General features: G+C 42.1%; 1 protein-coding gene across 5 annotated transcripts in view; it reads left to right on the forward strand.

Moving 5' to 3' along the window:
* Positions 1-27528, forward strand: part of ZZEF1 (zinc finger ZZ-type and EF-hand domain containing 1) — a gene marked incomplete at its 5' end in the record, with an annotated part of 111795 nt that overhangs the window by 3632 nt on the left and 80635 nt on the right. For 3 of the 5 annotated variants that reach the window (XM_082678575.1, XM_082678574.1, XM_082678573.1), the window contains 5 exons: positions 14752-14823; positions 18150-18360; positions 21783-21899; positions 22945-23123; positions 24687-24785. In XM_082678575.1, coding sequence (XP_082534701.1) covers positions 14766-14823; positions 18150-18360; positions 21783-21899; positions 22945-23123; positions 24687-24785 — 664 coding nt within the window. Of the gene's footprint in view, positions 1-9647; positions 9793-12934; positions 13130-14651; positions 14824-16322; positions 16523-18149; positions 18361-21782; positions 21900-22944; positions 23124-24686; positions 24786-27528 lie in introns of those variants that run through there. The other 2 variants (XM_082678577.1, XM_082678576.1) reach the window with 1 other exon arrangement.

Below are 27528 nucleotides of genomic sequence, written 5' to 3' on the forward strand. Positions count from 1 at the left end.
TTTTATACAGCAGGTTCTTATTAGTTATCTGTGTTATACACATCAGTGTGTACATGTCAATCCCAATCTCCCAATTCATCCCACCACCACCCCACCCCCCGCCACTTTCCCCCCTTGGAGTCCATACATTTGTTCTCTACATCTGTGTCTCTGTTTCTGCCCTGCAGACTGATTCATCTGTACCATTTTTCTAGGTTCCACATATATGCGTTAATATACGATATTTGTTTTTCTCTTTCTGACTTACTTCACTCTGTATGCCAGTCTCTAGATTCATCCATGTCTCTACAGATGACCCAATTTCGTTCCTTCTTATGGCTGAGTAATATTCCATTGTATATATGTACCACATCTTTTTTTTAAAATAAATTTTTTTATTTTATTTTATTTATTTATTTTTGGCTGCGTTGGGTCTTCATTGCTGAGCACTGGCTTTCTCAGGTTGCGGCGAGTGGGGGCCCCTCTTTGTTGTGGTGCGCGGGTTTCTCATTGCGGTGGCTTCTCTTGTTGTGGAGCACAGGCTCTAGGCACGTGGGCTTCAGAAGTTGTGGCGCACAGGCTTAGTTGCTCCGCAGCATGTAGGATCTTCCCGGACCAGGGCTCGAACCTGTGTCCCCTGCATTGGCAGGCAGATTCTTAATCAGTGCACCACCAGGGAAGTCCCCACATCTTTATCCATTCGTCTGTCAGTGGGTATTTAGGTTTCTTTCATGACCTGGCTATTGTAAATTGTGCTGCAGTGAACATTGGGGTGCATGTGTCTTTTTTTTTAATTAATTAATTTATTTTTGGCTGCATTGGGTCTTCGTTGTTGGTTCTTCATTGCTGCACACAGGCTTTCTCAAGTTGTGGCGAGTGGGGGCTCCTCTTCGTTGTGGTGCGTGGGCTTCTCATTGCAGTGGCTTCTCTTGTTGCAGAGCTCGGACTTTAGGCACGTGGGCTTCAGTAGTTGTGGCACTCAGGCTCAGTAGTTGTGGCTCTTGGGCTCTAGAGCACAGGCTCAGTAGTTGTGGCGTACGGGCTTAGTTGGTCCATGGCATGTGGGATCTTCCCGGACCAGGGCTTGAACCCATGTCCCCTGCATTGGCAGGTGGATTCTCAACCACTACAGCACCAGGGAAGTCCCACATGTGTCTTTTTGAATTATGGTTTTCTCAGGGTATATGCCCAGTAGTGGGATTGCTGGGTCATATGGTAATTCTATTTTTAGTTTTTTAAGGAACCTCCATACTGTTCTCCATAGTGGCTTTATCAATTTACATTCCCACAAACACTGCAAGAGGGTTCCCTTTTCTCCACACCCTCTCCATCATTTGTTGTTTGTAGATTTTCTGATGATGCCCATTCTAACTGGTGTGAGGTGATACCTCATTGTAGTTTTGATTTCCATTTCTCTAATAATTAGTGATGTTGAGCAGCTTTTCATATGCTTCTTGGCCATCTGTATATCTTCTTTGGAGAAATGTCTATTTAGGTCTTCTGCCCATTTTTGGATTGGGTTGTTTGTTTTTTTTAATATTGAGCTGCTTGAGCTGTTTATATATTTTGGAGATAAATCCTTTGTCCATTGATTCGTTTGCAAATATTTTCTCCCATTCTGAGGGTTGTCTTTTTGTCTTGTTTGTAGTTTCCTTTGCTTTGCAAAAGTTTTTAAGTTTCATTAGGTCCCATTTGTTTATTTTTATTTTTATTTCCATTACTCTAGGAAGTGGATCAAAAAAGATCTTGCTGTGATTTATGTCAAAGAGTGTTCTTCCTGTGTTTTCCTCTAAGAGTTTTATAGTGTCCGGTCTTACATTTAGGTCTCTAATCCATTTTGTATGGTGTTAGGGAGTGTTCTAATTTCATTCTTTTACGTGTAGCTGTCCAGTTTTCCCAGCGCCACTTATTGAAAAGGCTGTCTTTTGTCCATTGTATATTCTTGCCTCCTTTATCAAAGAAAAGGTGACCATAGGTGTGTGGGTTTATCTCTGGGCTTTCTATCCTGTTCCATTGATCTATATTTCTGTGTTTGTGCCAGTACCATATTGTCTTGATTAGTGTAGCTTTGTGGTATAGTCTGAAGTTACGGAGTCTGATTCCTCCAGCTCTGGTTTTTTCCCTCAAGACTGCTTTGGCTATTCAGGGTCTTTTGTGTCTCCATACGAATTTTAAGATTTTTTGTTCTAGTTCTGTAAAAAATGCCACTGGTAATTTGCTGGGATTGCACTGAATCTGTAGATTGCTTTGGGTAGTATAGTCATTTTCACAATATTGATTCTTCCAATCCAAGAACATGGTATATCTCTCCATCTGTTTGTGTCATCTTTGATTTCTTTCATCAGTGTCTTATAGTTTTCTGAGTACAGGTCTTTTACCTCCTTAGGTAGGTTTATTCCTAGGTATTTTATTCCTTTTGTTGCAGTGGTGAATGGGATTGTTTCCTTAATTTCTCTTTCTGATCTTTCATTGTTAATGTGTAGGAATGCAAGAGATTTCTGTGCATTAATTTTGTATCCTGCAACTTTACCAAACTCATTGATTAGCTCTAGTAGTTTTCTGGTGGCATCTTTAGGATTTTCTATGTATAGTATCATGTCATCTGGAAACAGTGACCGTTTTACTTCTTCTTTTCCAATTTGTATTCCTTTTATTTCTTTTTCTTCTCTGATTGCTCTGGCTAGGACTTCCAAAACTGTGTTGAATAGTAGTGGCGAGAGTGGACATCCTTGTCTTGTTTCTGATCTTAGAGGAAATGCTTTCAGTTTTTCACCATTGAGAATGATGTTTGCTGTGGGTTTGTCATATATGGCCTATATTATGTTGAGGTAGGTTCCCTCTGTGCCCACTTTCTGGAGAGTTTTTATCATAAATGGGTATTGAATTTTGTCAAAAGCTTTTTCTGCATCTATTGAGATGATCATATGGTTTTTATTCTTCAATTTGTTAATATGGTGTATCACACTGATTGATTTGCATATACTGAAGAATCCTTGCATCCCTGGGGTAAATCGCACTTGATCATGGTGTATGATCCTTTTAATGTGTTGTTGGTTTCTGTTTGCTAGTATTTTGTCGAGGATTTTTGCATCTATATTCATCAGTGATAGTGGTCTGTAATTTTCTTTTTTTGTAGTATCTTTGTCTGGTTTTGGTATCAGGGTGATGGTGGCCTCAGAATGAGTTTGGGAGTGTTCCTTCCCCTGCAATTTTTTGGAAGAGTTTGAGAAGGATGGGTGTTAGCTCTTCTCCAAATGTTTGATAGAATTCACCTGTGAAGCCATCTAGTCCTGGACTTTTGTTTGTTGGCAGATTTTTTTTTTTTTTTTTTTTTTTTGTGGTACGCGAGCCTCTCACTGCTGTGGCCTCTCCCGTTGCGGAACACAGGCTCCGGACGCGCAGGCTTAGCGGCCATGGCTCATGGGCCTAGCCGCTCTGCGGTATGTGGGATCTTCCCGGACCGGGGCACGAAGCCGTGTCCCCTGCATCTGCAGGCGGACTCTCAACCACTGCGCCACCAGGGAAGCCCTAGTTTGTTGGAAGATTTTTAATCACAGTTTCAATTCATTACTTGTGATTGGTCTGTTCATATTTTCTATTTCTTCCTGGTTCAGTCTTGGAAGGTTATACCTTTCTAAGAGTTTGTTCATTTAAGGAAGGACCATTTTTATTCATTTATTTACTGTCTCAGCACAGTCCCAGCTCATAGCCAGTGCCCAGTAGGTATTTTCCCCATGGAGCCCTCAGTTTGATTTGACAGATTGAATATGGTACAGTCCTCATTCTCCAACCTCATATTTTATGTTCAATCTGTAACCTTTTAATAAGATTTTTCTTCTCTTTTCTTTTTTTTTTGCCATACCACACGGTTTGTGGGATTTTAGTTTCCTGACCAGGGATTGAACCTGGACCCTCAGCAGTGAGAACGCAGAGTCCTAACCACTAGACCAGGGAATCCCCAAGAAGTTATTTCTTGACATTGGAGGAAACAGTTAAATACAGTTTTAGTGAAAACTTAAAAAGGTTCTTAGTCACTGTTGGGTTTAGAGGAAATTTGGAGAAGAATACCATCTTGGCATTATCATGTCATAGTATTGATCAATTAATTTAGAATGGCTCTGAGCCCAAGAACTATGCAAATAGAATTATACAGATGTAATTCTGTACCCTGTCAAGACAGTGTGAGAGACATGTGAATGTACCGTAACGCGGAAGCAGGCTACAAGCGTTGCTTACCCTCAGCTCAGAGCCAGTAGAGGCTCCCCACTGCTTGAGGGATCAAGCACAGATTCCTCTGAATGAGTCGGAACCCACAGGCCAACCTGTCTCCCTGTCTGACCTTATCTACCTCTGTCCCCTGTGGGACACCTGCCTTGTCCTGTGTGTGGACCTTGCTTCTATGAGTTCTTCAAGATTCCCTGCCTTGGCACCATCACCTGGTCAGGACCAAGCCTTTCCTGTGACATGATTCAGATGGCTTCTATATAATCGTATTTTCAGTCCTACCCGTGAGGCTCTTGTTTCCTGTTCAGTACAGGTGTTCTGGCACTTAGAGTACACTGTGTAGCCTTGCTCTGCCATGGGGCTCTGAGGCACTGCCTGCACTTCTCCAGCACACAGGAAGCCTTCAGTAAGCGTTGGCCATTGATAGTGATGAGGCAGTGCAGAAGAGGAAGATCCTGGGGGAATTGGAGATTATTCTGGCTCTTTGTGCTTTGCTTTGGGGGGAGTGATGGTATTGGCTTTCTTTTGGAGAACTTCACAATCCACAAGAGCTATGGAGGAAAGGTCACAGATCTGTTTTGCCTTTCCCTGATTTCCAGAATACCACTACATTATGGACTCTCTTGCTTTAGAAACTTCATTGGCTTCCCATTGCCTTCAGAATCAAATGTTAGTCTAACATTTAGGTCTTTACACCCTTCCACTCTTACCTCCCAGTGCTATTTAGCCAGCCGGGTCCATTTACTGTTTCCCATATACGAGGGGAATTTTGTCCTTTGCTCCCTTTCTCTCGCTTCAGCCCTTTGCTCCCTGCTAAGCCCTTTCCACTTTCAAGGACCACATAGAAGCATTTAACAGTAGCATGGGAGTTTGGGAAAGACTTCACCAAACCAGAGGTTGAGAAGCTGAAAGAATTTGCCAGGCAAAGAAAGAAAGGGATATTCCATTTGAAAGGCACAGCATGTGGAAATATATTGAGGTGAGAGAAAGCAAAACTTGGGGAATGATGTTTCTTTGGGACCTGGTCTAGAGTCTGAGTTGGCTGGGACCTTTGTAGCCATTGCAGGCAGCCTGTCCCCCACCTGCCCCAGGATCACTTCTGTAACATCTTGAACAGTTAGCCTGTTAAAGGTATTAGCGAGTTTCTGATTTATTTACTTATTTATCTTTTACATTTTTAAAAATAAATTTATTTATTTTATTTATTTTTGACCGCTTTGGGTCTTTGTTGCTGTGCGCGGGCTTTCTCTAGTTGCGGCGAGTGGGGGCCACTCTTCGTTGTGCTGCACGGGCTTCTCATTGTGGTGGCTTCTCTTGTGGAGCCTGGGCTCTAGGCACACGGGCCTCAGCAGTTGTGGTATGTCGGCTCAGTAGTTGTGGCTCATGGGCTCTAGAGCTCAGGCTCAGTAGTTGTGGCTCATGGGCTCTAGAGCTCAGGCTCAGTAGTTGTGACGCACGGGCTTAGTTGCGGCATGTGGGATACTTTCTGGACCAGGGCTCGAACCTGTGTCCCCTGCATTGGCAGGCTCTTAACTACTGCGCCACCAGGGAAGTTCCGAGTTTGCCGATTTGTAAGTCTGCCTGTTCCACTGTTCTTTTTTAGACTGAGCGTGAGAATTGGGCCCTGGACTCAGCCTGCTTGTGGGCAAATCCTAGTTCCACCATCCTCAAGCCGTGTGACCTTGATTGACTTACATGACCACTCTGAGTCTCAGTTGCCTCAGCTATAAAATGAGCATAATAATAGTATCTACCTTATATAGTCAGTGTGAGGATTAAATGAATTCATCTAAAGCCCTTAGAACAGTGTCTGGCACATGCTTAATGCTCAGTAAATGTTGCTGTTAGTGGTGTTATTCTTCTCTATTGTTCTGTCTCTGCTCTAGGATTGTTTACTCCATCTTCTGTGACAGCCCTTCAGTACTTCACTAGACATGGAATGTGGAACAGCCTTACAGATGAGTTAACTAAGGCCTTAAATGGATGTGACCCGTTCAGCCAACAGGTGGCAGAACTAGGACCAGACCTAGATCTTTTGACTTCTGATGGAGTGTGCTTCTCCAAGTTGAACCAGTGTGCAGCCTTTATATGTAAGCCTGGTGCGTTGCATTCTGCTTGTCTGAGCCCACAGTTCTGTTCTGTGATGATTTTGGCTCCTTCTCTATGTGTACTGTGGTCTTGATCCCAGTAGTGGTTAAGAAGGTTAGACAGGAATGGTCTGAGCCCGGCCCCGTGCTGCCCTCGGGCCAAGGCGAAGGGATGGAAATCTGTAGTCAGCCAGCCCACTTTTCTGTCTCTTGTCTGTGAGTTGTATCAATTATGGCCTCTAATTAGAATGTATTAATAGCTCTTTGCAGTTTACTAGGCATAGACTTGTTCATGAAACCTTTGGACCCCCACAACAAGCTATGAAGGAAGGTTGGGTGGGAAGAGGAGTTGAGACTTAGAGAGACCAAGAGTCTTGTCCCAGGTCTCACAGAAAGTAAGAGGTCCATGTGACACTGATCTCTTACCCACATTTCCCCTTAGTCTGACTGTGTTATACTCTTTATCTCCCACATGCTCCCTAGCATAATGCCTGCACTTGGGAGCTGCCTGCATGGTTGTCATGTGGACGGCAGAGCATGTAGCGGGTGTAACAGGAAGAGACCTGGAGCAGGAGAGGAGGAGGAATACAGCAGATCAGTCCAGGTTGCTGTCTATGTGGAGACTCCATGGAAATTGGGGGTCTTGCTCTGTACGCAGAGAGGTGAAGGTAGACTTGCTTTACTTTGCACCATGAGGTTAGACCCAGTGTATCGAGTTGGGTCTGGGGCCCCATGTTCCAGGGCAGTGAGTTTCAGACTGTCCCTTCAGTGGGTTGGAAACCTATTTAGTCAGTGTTAACCTGCAAGTTAAAAAAAAGAAAGAGTAGAATGGAATAGAAAAGGTCAGGGTACATTATATCTGATAAGAAAAAGTACATTGTTTCACCAAACTTTTATACCAATTACATGTATACTGGCTCATGATATAAAATGTATTTCTTACAGTGGATCAGCCGATAAAAGTTGAGAGGCACTGCTCTGAGGTTTATTGTCAAATTGGAGGGATCTTGGAGGGGGCAGCCAGGATGGGAATGAGACCAAAAGCCATACCACATAGAGAACTGGCTGAAGGATGGAGGGTTTGAAGAAACTCAGAGGACCTGATCAGTGTTTCCAGTGATCTGCAGGCTGTGTTGGGGTAGAAGGAACAGATGTGTTCTGAAGGGCCCCACGGGGTGGTAACATCAGGGATGGAGATTTCCATTTCTTATATAGAGAAGAGCATTGTTGCTGTCAACTGGCCAGAAGACATGAGCTTCCCATCACCAATGTATGTCACAGAGACACTGGAGAAGGGGTTCAGCAGTATAAAGGAACATATTTTAAGAGATTTGTAGGTCCATTCCAATATGGGAGCCTTTATAGATCTGGGAGGCTCGGCCCCCTCCACCCTTAGTCTTCTCCAGCAGCCTCATGGTACCCTTGCTGCGAGATCTGAGCTCTGTAGCCTGGTTGGCCAGGTTCTCTCTCTTCTGACCTCTGTGTGTCTCTTCACCCCCGCCCCCGCCTCCTTTCCACACTGCAGGTAGGTTATAGTTCTCACGATCTGTGGTGCACTCTGTGTCTGTTCTCACACTCTGTCCCCTCTACCCAGGATGGCCTCCCTGTCTTCATATCCTTGCAAATTCCTAGTTATTCATTAAGGCTCAATTCAAGGGTCATTTTTCTGAGGGCCATTTCCCCCAAACGCCCCTACCCCTCCTGGGCTTCTGGCTTCTGGAGTGCTTCTGTTAGCTCATGGCATAGTGGTCGACAGTGTGGGGTCCCAGATCAAACCAGGATTGGAATCCAAGCTCCATCATTTACCAGTACTAACCATGTGACCTTGAACAAAATGCTTAACTTCTCTTGCCCTCTCTAGTAAAGCGATAGTACCGACCTTAGGGTTGTGGAAAATATGAGTTGATCCAGGTGAGGTACTTAGAACTCTGTCTGGTGCCTAGTAAATGCTTACTTAATAGTAAGTATCAGCTATTATAGTTATTTATGCTGTTACTTCTTTATTATAATTATCACACCTATCACATTGCTGCTCTCGGTTTACATATCTGTCTTCTTCTAGGCTGTAAGGATTTTGGAGAGCAAGGACTATGCCCTGAATCCCAATATGCACATACCCAAGCATGGGTCAAGTATATATGGCTGCCTGTCGGATGGTGTTGAATAACTGCTAAGTAAATTGGCTTCTGTGAAACAAACTAGATGTTAAGTGTTAGATTTTACAACTTGTGCATTTCTTTAAGGACGATTCCTTTTTTAAATTTTTTAATTAATTAATTTATTTTTGGCCGTGTTGGGTCTTCGTTGCTGCGTGCAGGCTATCTCTAGTTGCATTGAGTGGGGGCTATTCTTTGTTGCGGTGCGCGGGCTTCTCATTGTGGTGGTTTCTCTTGTTCCTGAGCACGGCTCTAGGCACCAGCTTCAGTAGTTGTGGCTTGTGGGCTCTAGAGCACAGGCTCAAGTAGTTGTGGTGCACGGGCTTAGTTGCTCCACGGCATGTGGGATCTTCCTGGACCAGGGCTCAAACCTGTGTCCACTGCATTGTCAGGAGGATTCTTAACCACTGCACCACCAGGGAAGCCCCTCTTTAAGGACAATTTCTGACTGTTAGGAAATCACGTATTTGTTTGGTGAAGCTGTTAGCAACGCTCTTCTGATATTTTTTCTCACCCGAACTGTCTTTATTTTGTTTGTTTGAAAATTCTCTTTATCATATCCATTAACTATTGACAGATCAACAGAGTCTGTTAAAAATAGCAGAATGTCACCGTTTGTATAGCCTTGCTTATATAGGATTTTTCTCAGCCATAAACGGCAGGAGTTGTGTGGGAATTTGGGAACAAACAGCACTTGAGATGCAGGTGGCACTCGAAGTGCAGAAGTTCTGGTAGGAGTAGGACTTGAGTACTGTTTGAAATTTAGAGAGTGAGTCTCAGTTTTAAGGTTGATACTGAGTTAACTTGGGCACAAGGTGCTGAGAGCAAATTTTACAGATGCAGGAAAGAGATAGATAAGAGAGACGTTTTGAGCACTTGGTCTCCGGACTGCAAGGAACCCCAGGTGTTATCTGGTCACTGCATTTTTGCAGTGGTTGCTTTCTTCTGAAATTATTTGGGGGAAGGGGGCTTACTCTCTTGAAAGATGAGATGATGAAATTGTGCATACAGGTAGCAGTACTTATACACACATTCTGCAGAGCATAGTGAGTTACTATCCTGAATGTTTTTGTTCTTTGAATGATGTATAGGAACTCTTCCCACAACAACAGTAACAACCAAAATCACTGGTCTTGGGAAGTGTCAAAAAAATTATTCAGGATTTGGAACAGACCTTATTTTCTTGCATCTCTTCTTTTAGGCCTTTGCTCAGTTTGACGCCGAGGGTGATGGTACCGTTGATGCTGAGAACATGTTGGAGGCTCTCAAGAATTCCAGTGGAGCTAATCTTCAAGGGGAGCTGAGCCATATCATCAGACAGCTGCAAGCCTGTTCTCTTGTTCCAGGTAAGGCTGTCATCTGAGTGCTGAATGCTGAGGAACGCTCTCTTAAAGCCCAAATGAACTTTGCTATAATGTGGGTTGTAATTAGGCAAACTTGTGGGCACCATGAAATAAATGTGCTTCTCTGATAGTCGTCATTAAGCTCGTGGTCTGAATTAGTGTTCACTATAATCATTTCTCTTGCTTCCCAGTACAGTGTTGGTTGAGCAGTTCTACCATGTTTTTATGAACCTTTGTCATGAGACTGCCTTCCTTAGTGAATCTCTTTATTTCAGTCTCTCAAGAAGCCTTCCTTGGCCCCAACTGTATGTTGTCTTAGCATCCTGCATTTGTTTTTTGCAACATATTACCGTTGTAATTAATTAATTATCACTCACTTATTTGTATATGTCTGTCTTCACTCTTATCCTGTGAGCTCCACGAGGGCAGGGAGCCTTCTCTTTTATTTCTGTTGTGTCCTCACATTTAGTACAATTTTTGGCACATGGTAGGCACCCAGTGTTTTTTTTTAGAAAGCTATCACTCAGAAATTTAAGTAAGAATAAAAATAGCTTAAAATTAAGCAATACTTCTACATTATACCTATGAAAAAATTTTGTCTATGTTTTTGATGGTTTCTTTGGGGGACTCAGAAACAGAATCAAAATAAAATTACCTTTTTTTTTTTTTCTAGTGAGAAAACAATTGAGTTTGAAAGGGAAAAAAAAAAAAAACTTGGCATATCATCTTTTTGGTTCAGTTTATCTTATCCAAGAGCTTTTCCTGCTCTGTGTACTTAGAGTCATAATACTTAGTATAGAGCCTAAGCTCCAGCAGCAAGTAGGCAGATAGACTTGTTGGATACATAAATGTAACTGGTTGTCCTTGACCTCTCTGACTTCCTGCTGAGGATCTATTGAGCTAGGGAAGGATGGTTTCTGTATCTCAATGAAGAATGCCTATTTCCACTCTTCCTCAAATTGTCTTTAATTGCGTAACTTTTATAGAGCATTATAGGTAACCTGTACATGTTAACTTTTCTCCTATTCTCATGGCAGTTAAAATTATGCTTTGAATTATGCATAACTAACTTACATCTTGGCATTTACGTATTACTCCCACCTCTGTGTTACCAGCATGTGGATAGCATCAGGAGTTTATTTGAACACTTCAAATAGATGTTTTGGGAGGAGAGGAGAGGAGTGGAGACCAGGGGATCCACCAATAGTTAGTGCACCATTGCTCTGGGTGACCTTGAGGAGAGGGGGAGATTAGGTTAGAAAAGTTGGGGGTCCAGATCCCAAGGTTCTTACCTTATTAGCAGGGTTGTGAGTTAGGACTTTCTTTCTTTCTTTCTTTTGTTTAATTACAACACTGAAGGTAGCGCTACTTTATTTTTTTTAATTAATTATTTATTTATTATTTATTTAATTTATTTATTTTGGCTGCGCCGGGTTTTAGTTGTGGCATGCGGACTCTTCGTTGTGGCATGCATGCAGGATCTAGTTCCCCAACCAGGGATGGAACCCAGGCCCCCTGCATTAGGAGCTCAGAGTCTTACCCACTGGATCACCAGGGAAATCCCAATGAGTTAGGACTTTCTACTCAAAATTTTTATCAACAGCCAACTTAAAAGTTGTTTTTCACAGTCCTTGGCTGAACCTTGGTGAGCTGACCTCACCTCTTTGGTGGGATCCTAGTTCCCTGGTCCCTCTGCCTAACCCAGACTGACACTTATTCCTTTTGTTTCTCATTGTATGGGTGCTGAATGTTTAAAAGAGACAGTCCCTTTACCGGGACTGTTTCAGCATATGACAGAAGTTTTCCCATTACAAGCATCACACGGATTCTGAGATCAGTGCAGCATCAGCAGCGTCATCATGTGAGGTTTGGGTATTACTGTGGGCCTCTGCTTAGGAAAGAACTGTAAGAGGAGAGGCAAGGGATGGCATCAACTTCTGCGGCTTGGGAAATCAAACCAGTGTCTCTGGGTTTTGTGTAGGGGGCAGAATCAAATGGGCTGCTTCAGGGGCACAGTTTCTCTACAATCTTATGTTTATCTTTAAAAATCAATGCAGGGCTTTCCTGGTGGCGCAGTGGTTGAGAGTCCGCCTGCCGATGCAGGGGACACGGGTTCGTGCCCCGGTCCGGGAAGATCCCACATGCCGCGGAGCGGCTGGGCCCATGAGCCATGGCCACTGAGCCTGCACGTCCAGAGCCTGTGCTCCGCAATGGGAGAGGCCACAACAGTGAGAGGCCCGCATACCGCAAAAAGAAAAAAAAATCAAACAGGGTAGACATGGCCTGTTTTGTGTTTTTGTAAGATTACTCAAGTTAATGTCAGACAAAATGCAGCCAGGGGAGCCGCTTAGGATATCTGGGGAGGTGTATGAGTGGGCGGTGTTGAGGCCAGAGCCTGGGCAGCGGCCAGAGGGATGGACAGATGGGGGAGACTCCAGAGGAGCCACACTGGAGAGAAAAAACTGGAATGGTGGAAGGAGCACTCGGAGGCAGTGCGAGGAGCTACTTCCGGTCCTACCCCTTTTTTGTTGTCTTGGTCTGTCACCTGAGCCTCGTTTTCCTCAGTTGTAAGAGGAGGATACCAGTACCTTCGGTGCCTTCTCTCCCCCACCCTCCACCCCCCCACCTTATTGTGGGGACCAAAAGAGGTGCTGTGTGTGGAAGGACCTTAAAAACTATAAGATGCCATCGGGAATTGTGGTCAGGGCAGTGGTTATATTTTCATTATTGTGGTTTTTTGTAGCTTAGTATAAAAGCAGTTATGCCTTTACTCTCTAACGTGATAAACTTTATTCCTAGCCCACATTCTATATGCAAAACTTCTTTAAAAATTTCAAGTTAGTATTTAGGTTTATAAATTAAACTTATAAAAATTTGAAGCTTGGAATGAAACAGATAATCACTATTCTGAGTCTTCTAAACTTTCTGTTAAACTACAATGAAGTTAATTTTTAAATTGAGATTACCACTGATTCACTTCTTAAAAGCCTTTTTAGATTTTTCAGTGATGAAAGCTGAAACTATCAGTGAGGATTCTTACCGGCTGCTTTTAATTCAGCTAATTCAGAGAGGCCGCCAGGCAGGGGATGTGGAAACTACTGTGGTGGGTTCCCAAAAACACCAAAGATGGATTTTGTCTGTTTAGGTTTCATAGACATATTTTCAGAGTCCAAGGAGGGCCTGGATGTTCACTCGTCAATGATCCTGCGCTTCCTGCATCGCAACCGGCTCTCTAGCACCGTCATCCCCTACCCGATGTTGGACCACTGCAATAACATGAGCACCATGAGGGCTTCTGTTCTGAAGGACTCTCTGGATCAACTGGTACAAAAAGAAAAGGGTACGTGTGCAGGGGTGGGGGTGTTCTTGAGAAGGCGTGATCATCGTTTCTTCCAAGTGTGGTATTTATTGATAGGACGAGCCAACACTTCTCCCTGCTTTTATTTCTGAAAATGTAATAGTGACCAGTTTGTAGCACAAGAATGAAGACCTGCTCTGCCTTTCCCCTCCCCCTCTCCTTCCCCTCCCCCTCCCTCTCACCCTCTTCATAACCCCAAGTCTCTGCTCAGATGTGACTTCAGGAAGGCCCTTTCTCATTACTCTTACCTAACTAATGCCCCCACCCCTGCCACTCCCCACCTTTTGGTTACTATCCCCTTTGCAGGTTTGATAGTCTAAATGGCACTTATCATCATCTGAGGTTGTAGCATTAGTATTTACTTGCGTTTCTGTCTGTCTGTTCGCTTCATTATCCTTGGCACCTGGAACTATGCCTGCCGCGTAGTAGGTACTCTGTGAATAGTTGTTAAGTAAATGAGGGAAGCCACTACAGACTCACTTAGTGACCACAACAAAAGTTGATACTGTGAATTAGCAGGTCCGTGGAACATAATAAGAGTCCAGAAATAGACCCAAATACATGTGGGAATATAGTACCAGATATAGTTAGCATTACACGTCAGGTTGGAAAGGTGAATTAGCAAGCAAGTTGGGTTAGGGAACTGGTTAGCCATTTGCAGAAAAAAATAAAACAAGATTCTTAACCCACTGTATTCACGAAAATAAATTGCAGATGGATTAAAAAGTTCAACCGAAAAGAAAGCTATAAGAGCTAAAAACCCTGACATGGGAAAACCTTTCTGAGCAGGACATGAAACTCAAAAACTACAAAAGAAAAGATTAATAAGTTAGACTGTATGCAAATTTAAATTTCTGTACAGCAAAAAATATAAGCAGAGTCAAATGACAAATGACATTTTAGGGAACAAAAGTATATTTTGTAACATTGTGACAGACTCAGTTTTTTTTTACTAACTCTGACCTTGGGCAATTACTTAATTACCTTAGTTTCCTCATCTCTAAAATGAATTAATACATAAAAATGTGTAGAAAAGTGCCTGGTTCACAGTAAACAGTTAGTAAATATTACTTACTATGTAGGTGTATATATACATTACATAATGTACATAAAATATATAAATTGATAAGAAGACTTGTGACCCAGTAACAAAAATAGATGAGGGCAGGACCAGGCCATACTCAGAAACACAAGTGGCTTACAAACAAGTGGCTTAAAAAAATCTCACTCATAATTAAAGAAATGTAAATTCAAACTATAAGTCATCATATTCATCTCTTGGGTGGTTTTGCAGATATATCAGTGGATTTGTGTTGTACTACAGTCAGCTCATGGAGCAGTCCTTCTGCTTTACACGTGTTCTCCAATTTGGAAGGAGATTTTAAGGAGCATTTATTTTTCTAGGGCCAAAGTGCCAAGCATATTTCTGCTAGATATTTTAAATGATCTTTTTAAAGATTCTTTGTGAAAGAGATGTTATGATAAAATCTGGTTTTTCTTGCAGAGAGCCCTGGAGATCTAACTAGAAGTCCAGAGATGGACAAACTCAAGTCAGTAGCAAAGTGCTACACTTATATAGAAACATCCTCCAACCCTGCAGACATTGACAAGATGACAAATGGAGAAACGTCATCATACTGGCAGTCAGATGGCAGTGCCCGCTCACACTGGATTCGGTGGGTGCTGTAATACCAATTCTTGAGTGAAAGTCCAAGAAAATTACCCACTTTCTTTCTCTTATCCCAACAATGTGTTAAAAAATTATTTTTTAAAATTTTAGAATATTTTCTACTTAACTGGCTAGTGTTTTTCTTCTTGTGACTATCTGGAAAGATGCTTTAAGAATCAAGTTAGGACTTCCCTGATGGCGCAGTGGTTAAGAATCCACCTGCCAATGCAGGGGACACGGGTTCGAGCCCTGGTCCGGGAAGATCCCACATGCCACGGAGCAACTAGGCCTGTGTGCCACAACTACTGAGCCTGCACTCTAGAGCCCGCCAGCCACAACTACTGAGCCCACGTGCCACAACTACTGAGCCCACATGCCACAACTACTGAAGCCTGCGCACCTAGAGCTCATGCTGCATAACAAGAGAAGCCACTGCAATGAGAAGCCTGCGCACCACAACAAAGAGTAGCCCCCGCTCGCTGCAACTAGAAGCCACTGCAACCAGAAAGCCCGCGCGCAGCAATGAAGACCCAATGCAGCCAAAAATAAATAAATAAATAAAAATAAATCTATGAAAAAATTATTAAAAAAGAAAAGAATCAAGTTAAAGGAATCATGTAAAATTTTCTAACCTGGTTCATATATTCATAAACATGGAAAATTACTTGGTATTTTAAGGGAGAAAATTAGCATTTGACTGATATTTTATGATATGGATTTCAGATCTTTTTCACTAGGTTTTCAGGAAGATTAATATCACAAGGGACAAGTACTTTTCTTATATCTGATGTGATTTCACTTCTCAAGATTTTTTCTGCACATTTAAACAATTTGTGTACAACTAAGTTGGCCAGTTTATTAGAGAAAGAGGGAACGGGGGTGGTCAGGAATCCTGGAGTGGAATTTTTTTTCCCCCACCCCCACACAGCACGTTGGGGGATCATTCCCTGACCAGGGCTCGAGCCTGTACCCCCTGCAGTGGAAGCACGGAGTCCTAACCACTGAACCGCCAGGGAACTCCCCCACTGGAGTGGAATAGATGACAGTAAACTATGATGAAGCTGCTATCTAAAATTTCACCTGTCCCTTCAGAAAATGGGCTGATTTCAGCTGGTGGAAATAGAAATAATTACCTTGTTTTCTCATAGAGGATAAATATGCTCTTTAGCCATCTATACATGAGGGAATATACCCAGTTCTTTGCATGCAGTTTAGAAATTTGCTTCTTGCCAGGTAAAGGGATTTTGTTAGACTGTTCATATTGTACTTTCCTGCTTGTGTTAGTAGCTTAAAAAGAAATAGAAGATTGATCTTGAACTGAAAGGAATTTTAGAAACTTGGGAAGGTCATATTTGAAACTAATAGCCAGCATTTCAAGTTAGTTGCTTTTAGGGGAATCAGTCTTGGGGTATATCACACGTAAGATCTTAAGAGATGGGACTTGTGGGCCCTGCCAGTTCTCAACCTGTATAAACACTTGTAGTTTCTGCTCTCCGTGTTTTCCAGTTTAAAAATGAAGCCAGATGTTGTGCTTAGGCACCTGTCCATTGCAGTGGCTGCCACTGACCAGAGCTACATGCCGCAGCAGGTGACTGTAGCTGTGGGGAGGAGTGCCAGCGATCTTCAGGAAGTCCGCGACGTGCACATTCCCAGCAATGTCACTGGCTATGTGACACTGCTGGAAAATGCCAACATCAGTCAGCTCTGTGAGTCAACCAAGATACGTCTTGCCCTTCTAACTAAGGGGATTGGGAGGGGAGGAAGAAGTCATGTTTTTTGGCGGGAAGACCTCTGAAGTAGAAAAGCTGTTTGCTTTTCTCTGGAGATTTGATTTGCTTCTCATCATATACATGAAAGTGGTCATTATTTCACCTATTCAGTGTTTTTAAAAGTTATAGAAAAGCAGTAAAGCCTATTTTAATTAAAAATATTTTATTTTTGTTTTCTTATTAGAAAATCAGAAATATTTAGATAAAAATTATTCAAAATCCCACTACCCAGGGATTGTCGCTGTGAATCCGTTGGTATGGATCCTTCCAGACCTTTTCTTACATTTTTGTGTGTGTGTGTATGTCTGTGTGTATAAATACACACACACACGCACATATATATATACACATTTTAAAAAATAAAATAGGTTTGCATATATATATTTACATATATCTATACATGTCTTTTTACAAAAAATAGTGATATTTTGTACACGCCCTTTTGTAACTTTTTAATGTGTTGTCTTATATATTCATGCACACCTTTATTTAGTGTTGTAAGAATATGCCTTAATTTTAACAAGCCTTTTATTCTTGGACATTTAGTTTGTTTCCATTTTTATACTATTATAACCTTGCTTCACACATAGCATTTTGGAAATAATCACAATTCTGTGATTTCTTTCCAGGCTTATTTCATTCAGGGAGCCGGAATGCTTCATGTTTTGTCTCATTTCTTCTAATGCTTTCCTGGGCCAAAAGAAGTATTCTTACTTTGCTCAAAGGAACTGAGGCCTGGGGAGGTAGAGTCTTTGTGTCTCACCCCTGGGCAAAGACGTAGTTAAGCTTGTGGAGTAGAAGCTTCCTGTCTTATACTGTGGTGGTCTTTTCTCTAAATTGTGTCCTTTTAAACTTCTCACCTCCTTTCCAACCCAAATAAGAAATTATGACAGCTCTTAAAAGTGAGTCATGCCTATGCCATTTATCTGGACTTGATAATTAAAAAGAAATTCTCACAACTGCTATGAGCCAGCTGCTGTTTCATAACAACATCCAAATTTCGGAACTCTAGGAAAAGTTTTTAGACATTTTCTTACCGTGTATTTAATCAGGATTTTAAAAATGCACTTTGTGTTAATTATCAGAACTCATAAATGCCTATGAAACTTTGTGATATATAGATTTAAGCCACCCTTAGTTTTACACATGATTCTTTTGACTCCTTAGATTGGTCAATGCTTTTTTTTTTTTTTGCGGTACGCGGGCCTCTCACTGTTGTGGCCTCTCCCGTTGCGGAGCACAGGCTCAGCGGCCATGGCTCACAGGCGCAGCCGCTCTGCGGCATGTGGGATCTTCCCAGACCAGGGCACAAACCCGTGTCCCCTGCATCGGCAGGCGGACTCTCAACCACTGCGCCACCAGGGAAGCCTGGTCAATGCTTTTTTGACAAATTTATTATATATACTAGCTCCATTGCACACATCATTTATTTCTGGCATCAGAGTATATCTTCAGAATTTTCTTTTCGAAATGTTAATTACTATCTTGCTTTTAGTTGGAAGCCTAGAATTTGCTGAACTGAAGAAGTTAATCCAATACTGAATTTGTTGTTTGCGCTTGACAGATGTCCAGATTAACATAAAGCGTTGTCTTAGTGATGGATGTGACACTAGAATTCATGGTCTGAGGGCTGTTGGCTTTCAGAGAGTCAAGAAGTCTGGGGTCTCAGTCTCAGATGCTTCTGCAATATGGTATTGGTCTCTGCTGACATCTCTGGTGACGGCTTCCATGGAGACAAATCCCGCCTTTGTCCAAACAGTGCTACGCAACACTCAGTAAGTCGCTCTGCTTTCCAGGCTTGTCACGGGGTGCTCATTCTCTAACCCTTTAGGGCGAGTCACTGAGCAGCCTTTGATCATCGAGACTCAGTCAGTAGCTGGGCCCCAGGTGCCCTGTTGTTTCCTGTTGTTTGTGCCTTCAGCTTCTATCTTGTGAGGGGGTCCCACATGCCATTCCTCTTCCTTATCCACTGGGGAACAGTTGTTCACATTACATAGCAATTTATATGGGATAAAACACCTTCAGATGCTATATATTATTTACCTACTTATGTCGTAAAATGTATCTGTAAAAATTATCCCTGTTTTATAGACAGGGATACGGTGACCTTCCCTGAGGTGTATGACCAGGCAGTGATGGATCAGTTTGAATCCAGGTCTTTGGACCTAGGCCCTAGGTTGAAAGCTCTTTTCACTAAAGAGTCAAATCTTTTCAAGGACACCAAATTAATTTATTTTTAAATGTAGAGTACCTTTGAAAATTTTCTTCTAAAAACTGTTAGGGCAAAAAGACTCAGTTGTAATATATAAGGCAAAGCAACTAGCTTCAGTAGCAATGAAGTATTAGTGTTATATGTAAGTTTAATAACTGATAATAGGCACTCTTAGTGCAGGCTGTCAAAATATCAGATAAAAGAGATAGCTAATATTTTGTTCTGTAGATGTTTTTTGAGATTTGTTATTGCTATTAAATAAAACTCTTCAGCAAATAATACTGCTGGCAGTGCTAGATCTGAAGGGTAATATTTGGCCAGACTCCTTTCTTCCTGCCTGTTTTAAAATTTAAAAAATAAAAAAAAGTTCAAACTTAGAGAAATATTGCAAATTCGATGCAAAAAGAAAAAGTAGCTTCTTCCTGAGCCAGTTGAGAGTAATTTGCTAACCTGGTGCCCCATGGTTCCTGAATATTTTATTCAGTATGTGTTTCCTGCAAATGAGAACATGCTGCTACAACCATCAAAATCAGGAAATTAGCATTGATATACATTGCTACCATCTAATTCTCAGATCCCGTTCAAGTTTTGCTAGTTGTCTCAGTAATGTCCTTTGTAGCAAAAGGATCCAGTCCAGAATCATACTTAGTATTTCATTGTCATGTCTCTGTAGTTTCCTTCAATAAGGAACAATTCCTCTGTCTTTCCTTGACTTTTAAGACTTTGAAACTTTTGAAAATTATAGGTCAGTTATTTTGAAGAGCATCCTTCAGTTTTGGTTTATCTGAAGTTTCATCATGATTAAGATTAGATTTTGTATCTTTGGCAGGAATGTCATAGAAGTGATGATGGGTTCTCATTGCATCCCATCAGCGACACACAGCTTCAGATTGTCCTATTACTAGTTTGGTGATGTTAACTTCAACCCTTTGATGAAAGTGGTGTCTGCCAGACTTTTCCAGTGTAAAAGAATTCTTTTCCCTTTGTAATTAATAAATGTTTTGTGAGGAGGTGCTTTGAGACTATGTAAATATCCCATTCCTCATCAAACTTTATATTGGTATGACTCAAGATTCCTGTTTTATTCCCTGAGTTATAATCCATCACAGTTTTGACGGTCAGATTGGCCCAGATTTGGCCGATGGGAACCCCTTCAGTCTGGTTCATATGTCCTTTTGATATGTCCTCATCTTCTTGGAACACTTCCTTACAACAAGATATTCCAGGCTTATCTTGAATGTTCCCTGCCATAGTCCTAGAATCAGCTGTTTTGCTCAGGAGTCATGGTCACTCTTAGTGGAGAGTTGTGTTTAGAAACAAACTAAACTCATTGCTGTTGGAGTGTTGCTTCTTTCAGTGTACACAGCTGGGAAATACATGTTTGTGTGTAAGTAATAGACACATATGTGTATCCACAGACACATTGACACCTATATTTATTTCTATATCTGTAACACTGAAAACTCTGAGTTTATACTTCTAATAAACTCTGATAACTTCTAATTCTAATCCAGCACTGCTGTTCATTCTAGTTTTCTCCCTTTCTCTATTTGTAACTCCCTTCGGTGATTGTGAGAAACCTGGCTCCCATCATCCCTAAAATATTTACTTATTTAAACAATCCCGCTCTATATAACCAGTCTCCCACCTCCCTGGCCCTTGCCTGGACACCCTCCTCACCCTCTTGGTGCTTGCATTCCATGCCAGGCTGTCCCTTTGCTCAGTACCCCACTCTAATACCTCGCTCTGGGCCACCATGCACCCCACCCATGCACCCACCCAAGGACACACGAGTGCCTACCTTGCACAGCCCTACTTTATGGACTGAATTTTCAGGAAGGGGAAGAGGAAAAGTTTTCTGCCTTATTTTTGTGAAGCTATGCCACGTTGTTGAAGAACGGATATATCCCTAAACAGTTGTAATAGTTAATTGGCAATGGTATCTTCACTCCTAACTTTTAAATATCAGTGATCTTAAAACTATTCTAAAATTTGAAAATTATTTTAAAAAAATCAATGAGGAAAAATAAGTAAGAAAAAAATATTATGAAACAAAAGTGGAAATAAATTCCGTAAATCCTTGCATGCCACTTAGGTGCATTAGACCTTGTTGATCGACTGTATGTTAGTGTAGGTGCCCTACTGATGCAGCTCATATAGAGGGGACAAGAAACGAGAGCAGAGTGGAAGCTGACACAGTGTTATTAGCCTTGCTGTTTTGTCTCTGTTGTGAAATGTAGAAATAAAATAGTTTCAGGGATTCCCACTACTATTATAAAATGACTATCAAGTGTAGAATTTTGAGTGACTTTTTCTGTACCTTCATGTTGTTCATGGTACACTCATTGCCTAGCACAGTTGCTGGCACAAGTCGGGCTCAGTAATATTTTGTTGCATAAATTTATTAGATGACTGCTGGTCCAGAGGAGGTAAAGCTATTGTAAAAGGAGATGAGAAAAGAGAAACATTAAAGCAGACTCTGAGGTAGAAAGGCCAAGAAACACAGGCAGGAATAGAGAAGGTGACGGGTGCTGATATGTTTAGGATAAAATAAACATATCATGATGCATCTTTAGATACAAGAGATCTGAAGATGAATTTTTTTTGTGTGTCACAAACAGCTCTGCCCCTGGGGTCAAGTTTTCTAAGAACTCAGGGTTTTTCTGTAGACATGTCTTTTGCTTATACTACTTAAAATGAACACTTGCTTCCAGAGGGTTGAATGAGCTTTTATAGAGGGAAATGGAACTCTTAAAGAAAAAAGAAAAGAAAAGGAAGAAACCTCATTAAACTGTTTAGCACCAGGACCCCTGCAGGAAAAAGGCTGATCTGTGTTACGTACCAGGTTCTCTGTAGGAACACTGTCTGTTTCTTGATAAGGGATTAATCCAAACAAGCTTCCAACAATTTTTTTTGGTCTAAAATTGTATTATTAAGTTTATTGTTTGCCAGGGATTGTTCTGATTGCACATTTTACACTCCTAGGAAGGCACTGCAGCACATGCCTCCACTTTCCCTCTCACCAGGATCTACAGATTTCTCAACTTTCCTGTCTCCCAACGTTCTGGAAGAAGTGGACAGCTTCCTCATAAGGATAACTAGGTAAAATTAAGGTTGATAAGGGCTGGTGGCGGATAGAGGGCATATGGGCTTGATAAGTCCTTTTCGTTTTTTTTTAATTTTAAAATCTTTTAAAGATTTTTTGTTTTTTAAAGAATCATTTGTAGTGACTGAAGAGAAAGTGAAATAACGGTGTACCCGTGTAAACTCCATGATCTAGCAGTACACCTGCCCTCAGGAATTGGGGGTGGGTGCGGAGTAATCCTCCGATTCAGCTAGAGCAGGGGTCTCAAAGTCCAGAATGCAAAGCCTTTCAGTTCCCTCACATCCCCAGCCCAGCACCTCCTGTCTCCGTGAACAGGTCTAACAAGCCTGATTGTCCATAGACCTGGGAAAGGACACCCTGCTAGCTGTTTGAGGGATCGCGTAGTGTGGGGACACTCAGCTCTGTCACAGTGAGCCCTGTTAGAGTACAAACCAGGCCCTGAGCCATCTAGACAGGGTTTTTTTTTTTTTCTCTCTCTTTTTGGCCACACCACATGGCATGTGGGGATCTTCGTTCCCCAACCAGGGATCAGACCCATGCCACCGGCAGTGGAAGCACGGAGTCCTAACCACTGGACCACCAGGGAAGTCCCCATCTAGACAGGTTTAAAAGTTTCAGTGTAATATGTTTAAAAAAGCATATGTGATGTGGAATAGATCTAAAGCATGTTATTGGTGTTTGAAGGAATAAGCCCTTAACACTCTGGCCAAGCCGAATTATTACCCGAGGCTTCTTCATAGCAGGGGCTTATTGCAACAGCCTATTTATTTTTGGTTTATGAAGTTTGCCTTATTAAAGTTGATAGCATTATTTAATACTTATAGGTGAAGGTTACAGAAGTGAGGATTTAATTTCCTGGTCCTCTGGGTTGATTTAGTTTTTCTTTAGGCTGTCGTAAGGATTTTGAAAAAGTATTTCTGGTAAACAGAGAAAGCATATGGCAGCTTGATGTTGCTTATGTAATCAGTTACACAGAGTTTGAGCTACCTGGATTTTCTCATAGTTTTAAGAAGTGAAGTGTTTTTTGTTCTTTGTTTATAGCTGCTCTTCTACTCCAGAGGTGGAGCTGACTCTTCTGGCTTTTGCACTAGCAAGAGGGAGTGTTGCGAAAGTGCTGAGCTCTCTGTGTACTGTCACTGACCACCTGGACACACACTATGATGCCTCATCCCTCATCTCATCCATGGCATCAGTCAGGCAGAACCTGCTTCTTAAATATGGTAAATGACCTCGGCATGATGCACACGTCATAAAACCATCACCAACGTGGGATTTCCTGGCATCTTCTTATCTTTTTGTGTAGTTTGTAGGCTCGGTCGTTGTAGTTATACAATGATTTCTGGAAGAGCGTGTCTTCTTTGGGGCTGGTAGGGAGAAGGGAGATGTTGGTTCATTTATGGATGCATTAGCAGAAGGGGACCTGAGTGTTCACTACGCTGTACTCCCAGGATTTACTGGCCTAATCACTTAGGCATGGTGGCCATTTGAACACAGCCATCTTTGATAAAAGTATGGGAGTGTCTCATGGTGTAGGTCAAGAGGTTGGGAAGTTGGAGTACCTCTCATCTGGAGGAGGGAGGAAACTACCCCAGACCCAGAGCAAAGGATCCTTGTCTTGGAATCCATCCCTCTGCATCCTCGTGATAGTTTATAGTTGGTTGGGACAACATAGATGGTCATACATACATGCCTGCTATCACTTTCCCCTCCTGGGCCCAATGGCAGTCCATCTTAGCACTTTTCTACTGACCCAGGGTGGGGCCTCCTAATCCTCAACACAGGAGTCCATACAGCTACTCGCAGATGACTGCAGTGGACATGTGCTGTCCTGGCCTCTAGTGGTAAAGTTTCTGTCCACAAGTACAGTATTGGATCCCATCCTCTTCAGTAATAGAGGCAATACTGTGATACTTCCTCATGATATTTGTACCTTTGCCTAAATATCACTTTATAATAATGTATTTTATGTTTAATTTTTTAAGTCTGACAATCGATGTCTTGTAAATCCAGTCCCTCCCCAGTTTTGGAAAGGTCATTTTTTTGGAGGGGTAGGGGCCCGTAGAAGGCACAGCCAAATGGGAGGGATACGTAGTATCTGGAAAATATTCTCCAGAAAGGTTTTTGATTCAGTTTAGCAGTTATTTGAGCAGGGAGCACGGGATGGAGGAGGAATGCATAGGGGGACTGTTCATTATTGATAATGTTCTAGTTCTGGGTTGGGTTATAGGTTAATAGGGTTATAAGGTTTTCATTATATTATTAAAAGAAAAAGAAAAATTTTCAGATCATTATAGCAAAAGTTGATTTTTATAATTTTGAAAACTTTCAAAATTTGCCTGGAGACGTTTTAAAGAAACAAGACCTAGAACGCTAAGACATTATTTATATATTTAAATGCAATTACAATAAAATTAATTATTGGCTCCAAAACAGTGTCTTAGGAATTCCTCCTTTCCCCCCACTCGGCACACAAATATGTTGAGCCTGTGCTATTAATCTGTGTCTTATAGTGTGCTTCGTTTCCAGCTAGTGGTTATTCTAGAATGATTCTCCTCAGAATTACTTAGGGACATAAGCTGTACTTTGTTTCTTTCAGGAAAGCAGAAAAGGATGGTGTCAACTTTTGTCTAATATTACTTCCTATTTTAGCTTTTAAATGGGTAGATTTTTACTGAGCAGTCTGGGCGTCCACAGGCTCTCCATTTGCACTAATGAGTTCTAGTTTCCATTTTTTCGTAGCGCTAGCTTCAGGCTGTCTCTTTCTCTTTCTTTTCTTTGATTAGGTAAACCTCTGCAGTTGATTCTTCAGGCCTGTGATGTCAAGGGAAAAGAAGAGAAGTCAGGACCTGAAAACCTCCTTGTTGAGCCGTGGACGAGGGACGGTGAGTGGTGGACCTGTCGGGTTTTAGTGAGTCGAAAAGGCCATGGTGCTCACTAGAGGCTGTGTGAAACCGCACTGTGGTCTTCGAAACTTTCAAGATATGCAGTCTTCGCTGCGATGTCCTTCAGTTGGTTTCAGTGGTTCCTGAACCATTTGCGTGATTTCTTTACTACAGTATTGCCACCTGCTAGGTGTCAGTCACCTGTAACAACTTAAAAGTACTTGAGAGCCTTCAGTTTTGAAAAGCAAAGACTTCTCCTCTTGGAATATAAAAAGTTACCATTTTTAAGTTCAGACTGTCTTTCTGTTGTGTTATCTCAAAGTATTGAGACACTCAGTGGATCAGTAGCACTTAGTGCTAAAAACGTAGCTTAAGATGAGGGTATTTCTCCATATGGCTGCTCTGGCATTTGAAGTGTCTGGAAGGAAGCCTCACTCCTTCCCTGGCGTCAGCATGGTGATTGCTGATGTGCTCCTCAGCGCTGTGGCTCTTTTCCTCATCCAGGGAGTGTTTGTGAGTCTCTTCCTCATCCGTCTTGTTGGCCAGCTGGTTAGTCGCCTGCACATGTCCCCTTCTACTCACTATACTGCTTTGAATATTGCCAGTTCAGAAAAGGACGTGGAATGTTCCAGCAGTTATCAAACATTGAAGGGAACTGGCCTTACCACTTTGCACTCGGTTTCGCCTTGGCTTGCCTCACAGCAGAACAGACCTTGTGCATTCTCAGTAGTCGCCTCCTCTCTGTTCTGTTTCCTGTGGTCATTAGCACCAGTGAAGTGAAGACGCCTGGGAAAACGTGCCTCACCAGTCCCACCTCCTCCTGGTGGTCTTCTTAAGCCATGACTACCGCATGAGACAGGCTTCCTGCAGTCCTCGCTGAGCAGCTCAGCCTCTGCAGACACATTTCCTCCCCCACATTCATCTCCTGCCACCCTGAAGGCCACCTCAGACCGCCCAGTCACCTGCCATCCAAAGTGGGGTTGGGAGGAGGTGGTGGCAGCTCTTTGCCCGTTTCCCCCTTCCCACACTCAGGAAAGCAAGACCACTCTACCAAAGGCCCTCTGCAGTTTTCCTTTGCTCTCTGAAGAATTGGGATTTTTGTCTCTGGAGTATGTAAGGCAGAATCTTCTTAAAACCAGTGTATGGATTTTTTTTTCATACTCTCATCATCATCTACTGAAAGGCCTCTCTTATTTTATCTTACTTTTTTAAACTTTTATAACAATTTCAGATTGTCTCCATCTAGTCTTTCTTTTTAAAGACTGTATTTTCTTTTTTTAAGAGCAGTTTTAGGTTTACGACAAAACTGGAAGGAGGTACAGAGATTTCCCGTATGCCCCCTGCCCCACACATGCAGAGCCTCCTCCATTATCCACATCACTCACCAGAGTGGTACATTTTTACGAAGGGTGAACCTACATTGACACGTAATCGCCGGAAGTCCATAGCTTACTTTAGGCTTCACTCTTGATGTCTTCCATTCTGTGGATTTGAACAAATGTATAATGACCTATATCCATCATTATAATACCATACAGGGTGTTTGCATTGTCCTTAAAATCAGCCTGGATTTTTAACACCATTCTAAGTCTGAAAGCACCACAGGTTTTTCTGTAGCTATTGAAATGCATTTGCCAGCTCTTCTGCCTGGTCTGATTTGAATAGTTTGCTACTCTCCCTGTGTATCATCCATCCCCCTCTCCTCCCTGCCTTCCACCTAACCTTGCATGGATAAATTGCATAAACTAGTTGTAGTGTGTGGATTTGTTGCTTTTGTTGTGTTTCTGATGAGCACCCAGGTGGGATGTGACTGGGCGTGGGGAGGAACCTTGGTTTCCCCTGGTTTCTCCCTCCACAACCGTCACTGTCTGTTTCTTGTAACTCAGGTTAGGATTCCGTCCTCTACAAAAAAATGAACCTGACGAGACAGGGAGGACAGAGGAAAGTCCTCACAGCCGGAACTGTGGGGTTTTGAGGAGTGATTTGTTTCTTCCCCTTACGGGGGCCAAAGCTCTTTTTCACTGCTACCTTTCAAGTTCCCCAGCTTCTGGGAAACACTGGACGTTCCCCCTTGCTGCACAGAGTGCCCGGAGAACACGAACGTGGACACTCCGAGGGCTGACCTCCCGTGAGTCACAGCCATGAGTCTGGCATTTTAAAGGAGTGCAGACTGCTGCCAATAGAACTGAAGGAGTAGGGTTATTGAATTCTTTACGTTTGAGATTGGTTATTTTCTTCCTGTCATTTTAAGAGAATAAATTGGGCAGGAGGGGCATGGTGTCCAAACAGTTGTAGCTTTAAAATATTATAGTTAGACTTATGAGCTGGTTTTTTACCAAGAAAAGGAAGCACAGAGGTTTTATTTATTTACTTTTTAAGCTTTATTTGTTTAACGTATGTATTTATTTGGGCCTTAAAAAAATTGATGGCAATGTTATTTTAAAAGAATCTGATTCTTTTGACTTAAATTATTGCTTCAGCTACTTTGAGACTAATGAAAACTGGCAGCTACTCCCAGGCAGCATTTCAGCCTTTACAATAGATTTGATTAGTTAGAGGCATCCAGACCTCCTAGGAAAGGTGACAGTTCAATAAGTGGGATCGTTTTTAGTATTACTGTTAGTAGAATTGTGTGAATTTCTGGCCGTATGGCTTCTTAAAATTGTCTGTAGAATTACTATTTGATAGCATTAGATCAATAATAGCTTCTCCCTGTGATTTAGTAAAGGTTCCTTTGGATTTA

The sequence above is a fragment of the Grampus griseus genome (assembly GCF_964374135.1).
Source record: "Grampus griseus genome assembly, chromosome: 20".
NCBI lineage: Eukaryota > Metazoa > Chordata > Mammalia > Artiodactyla > Delphinidae > Grampus > Grampus griseus.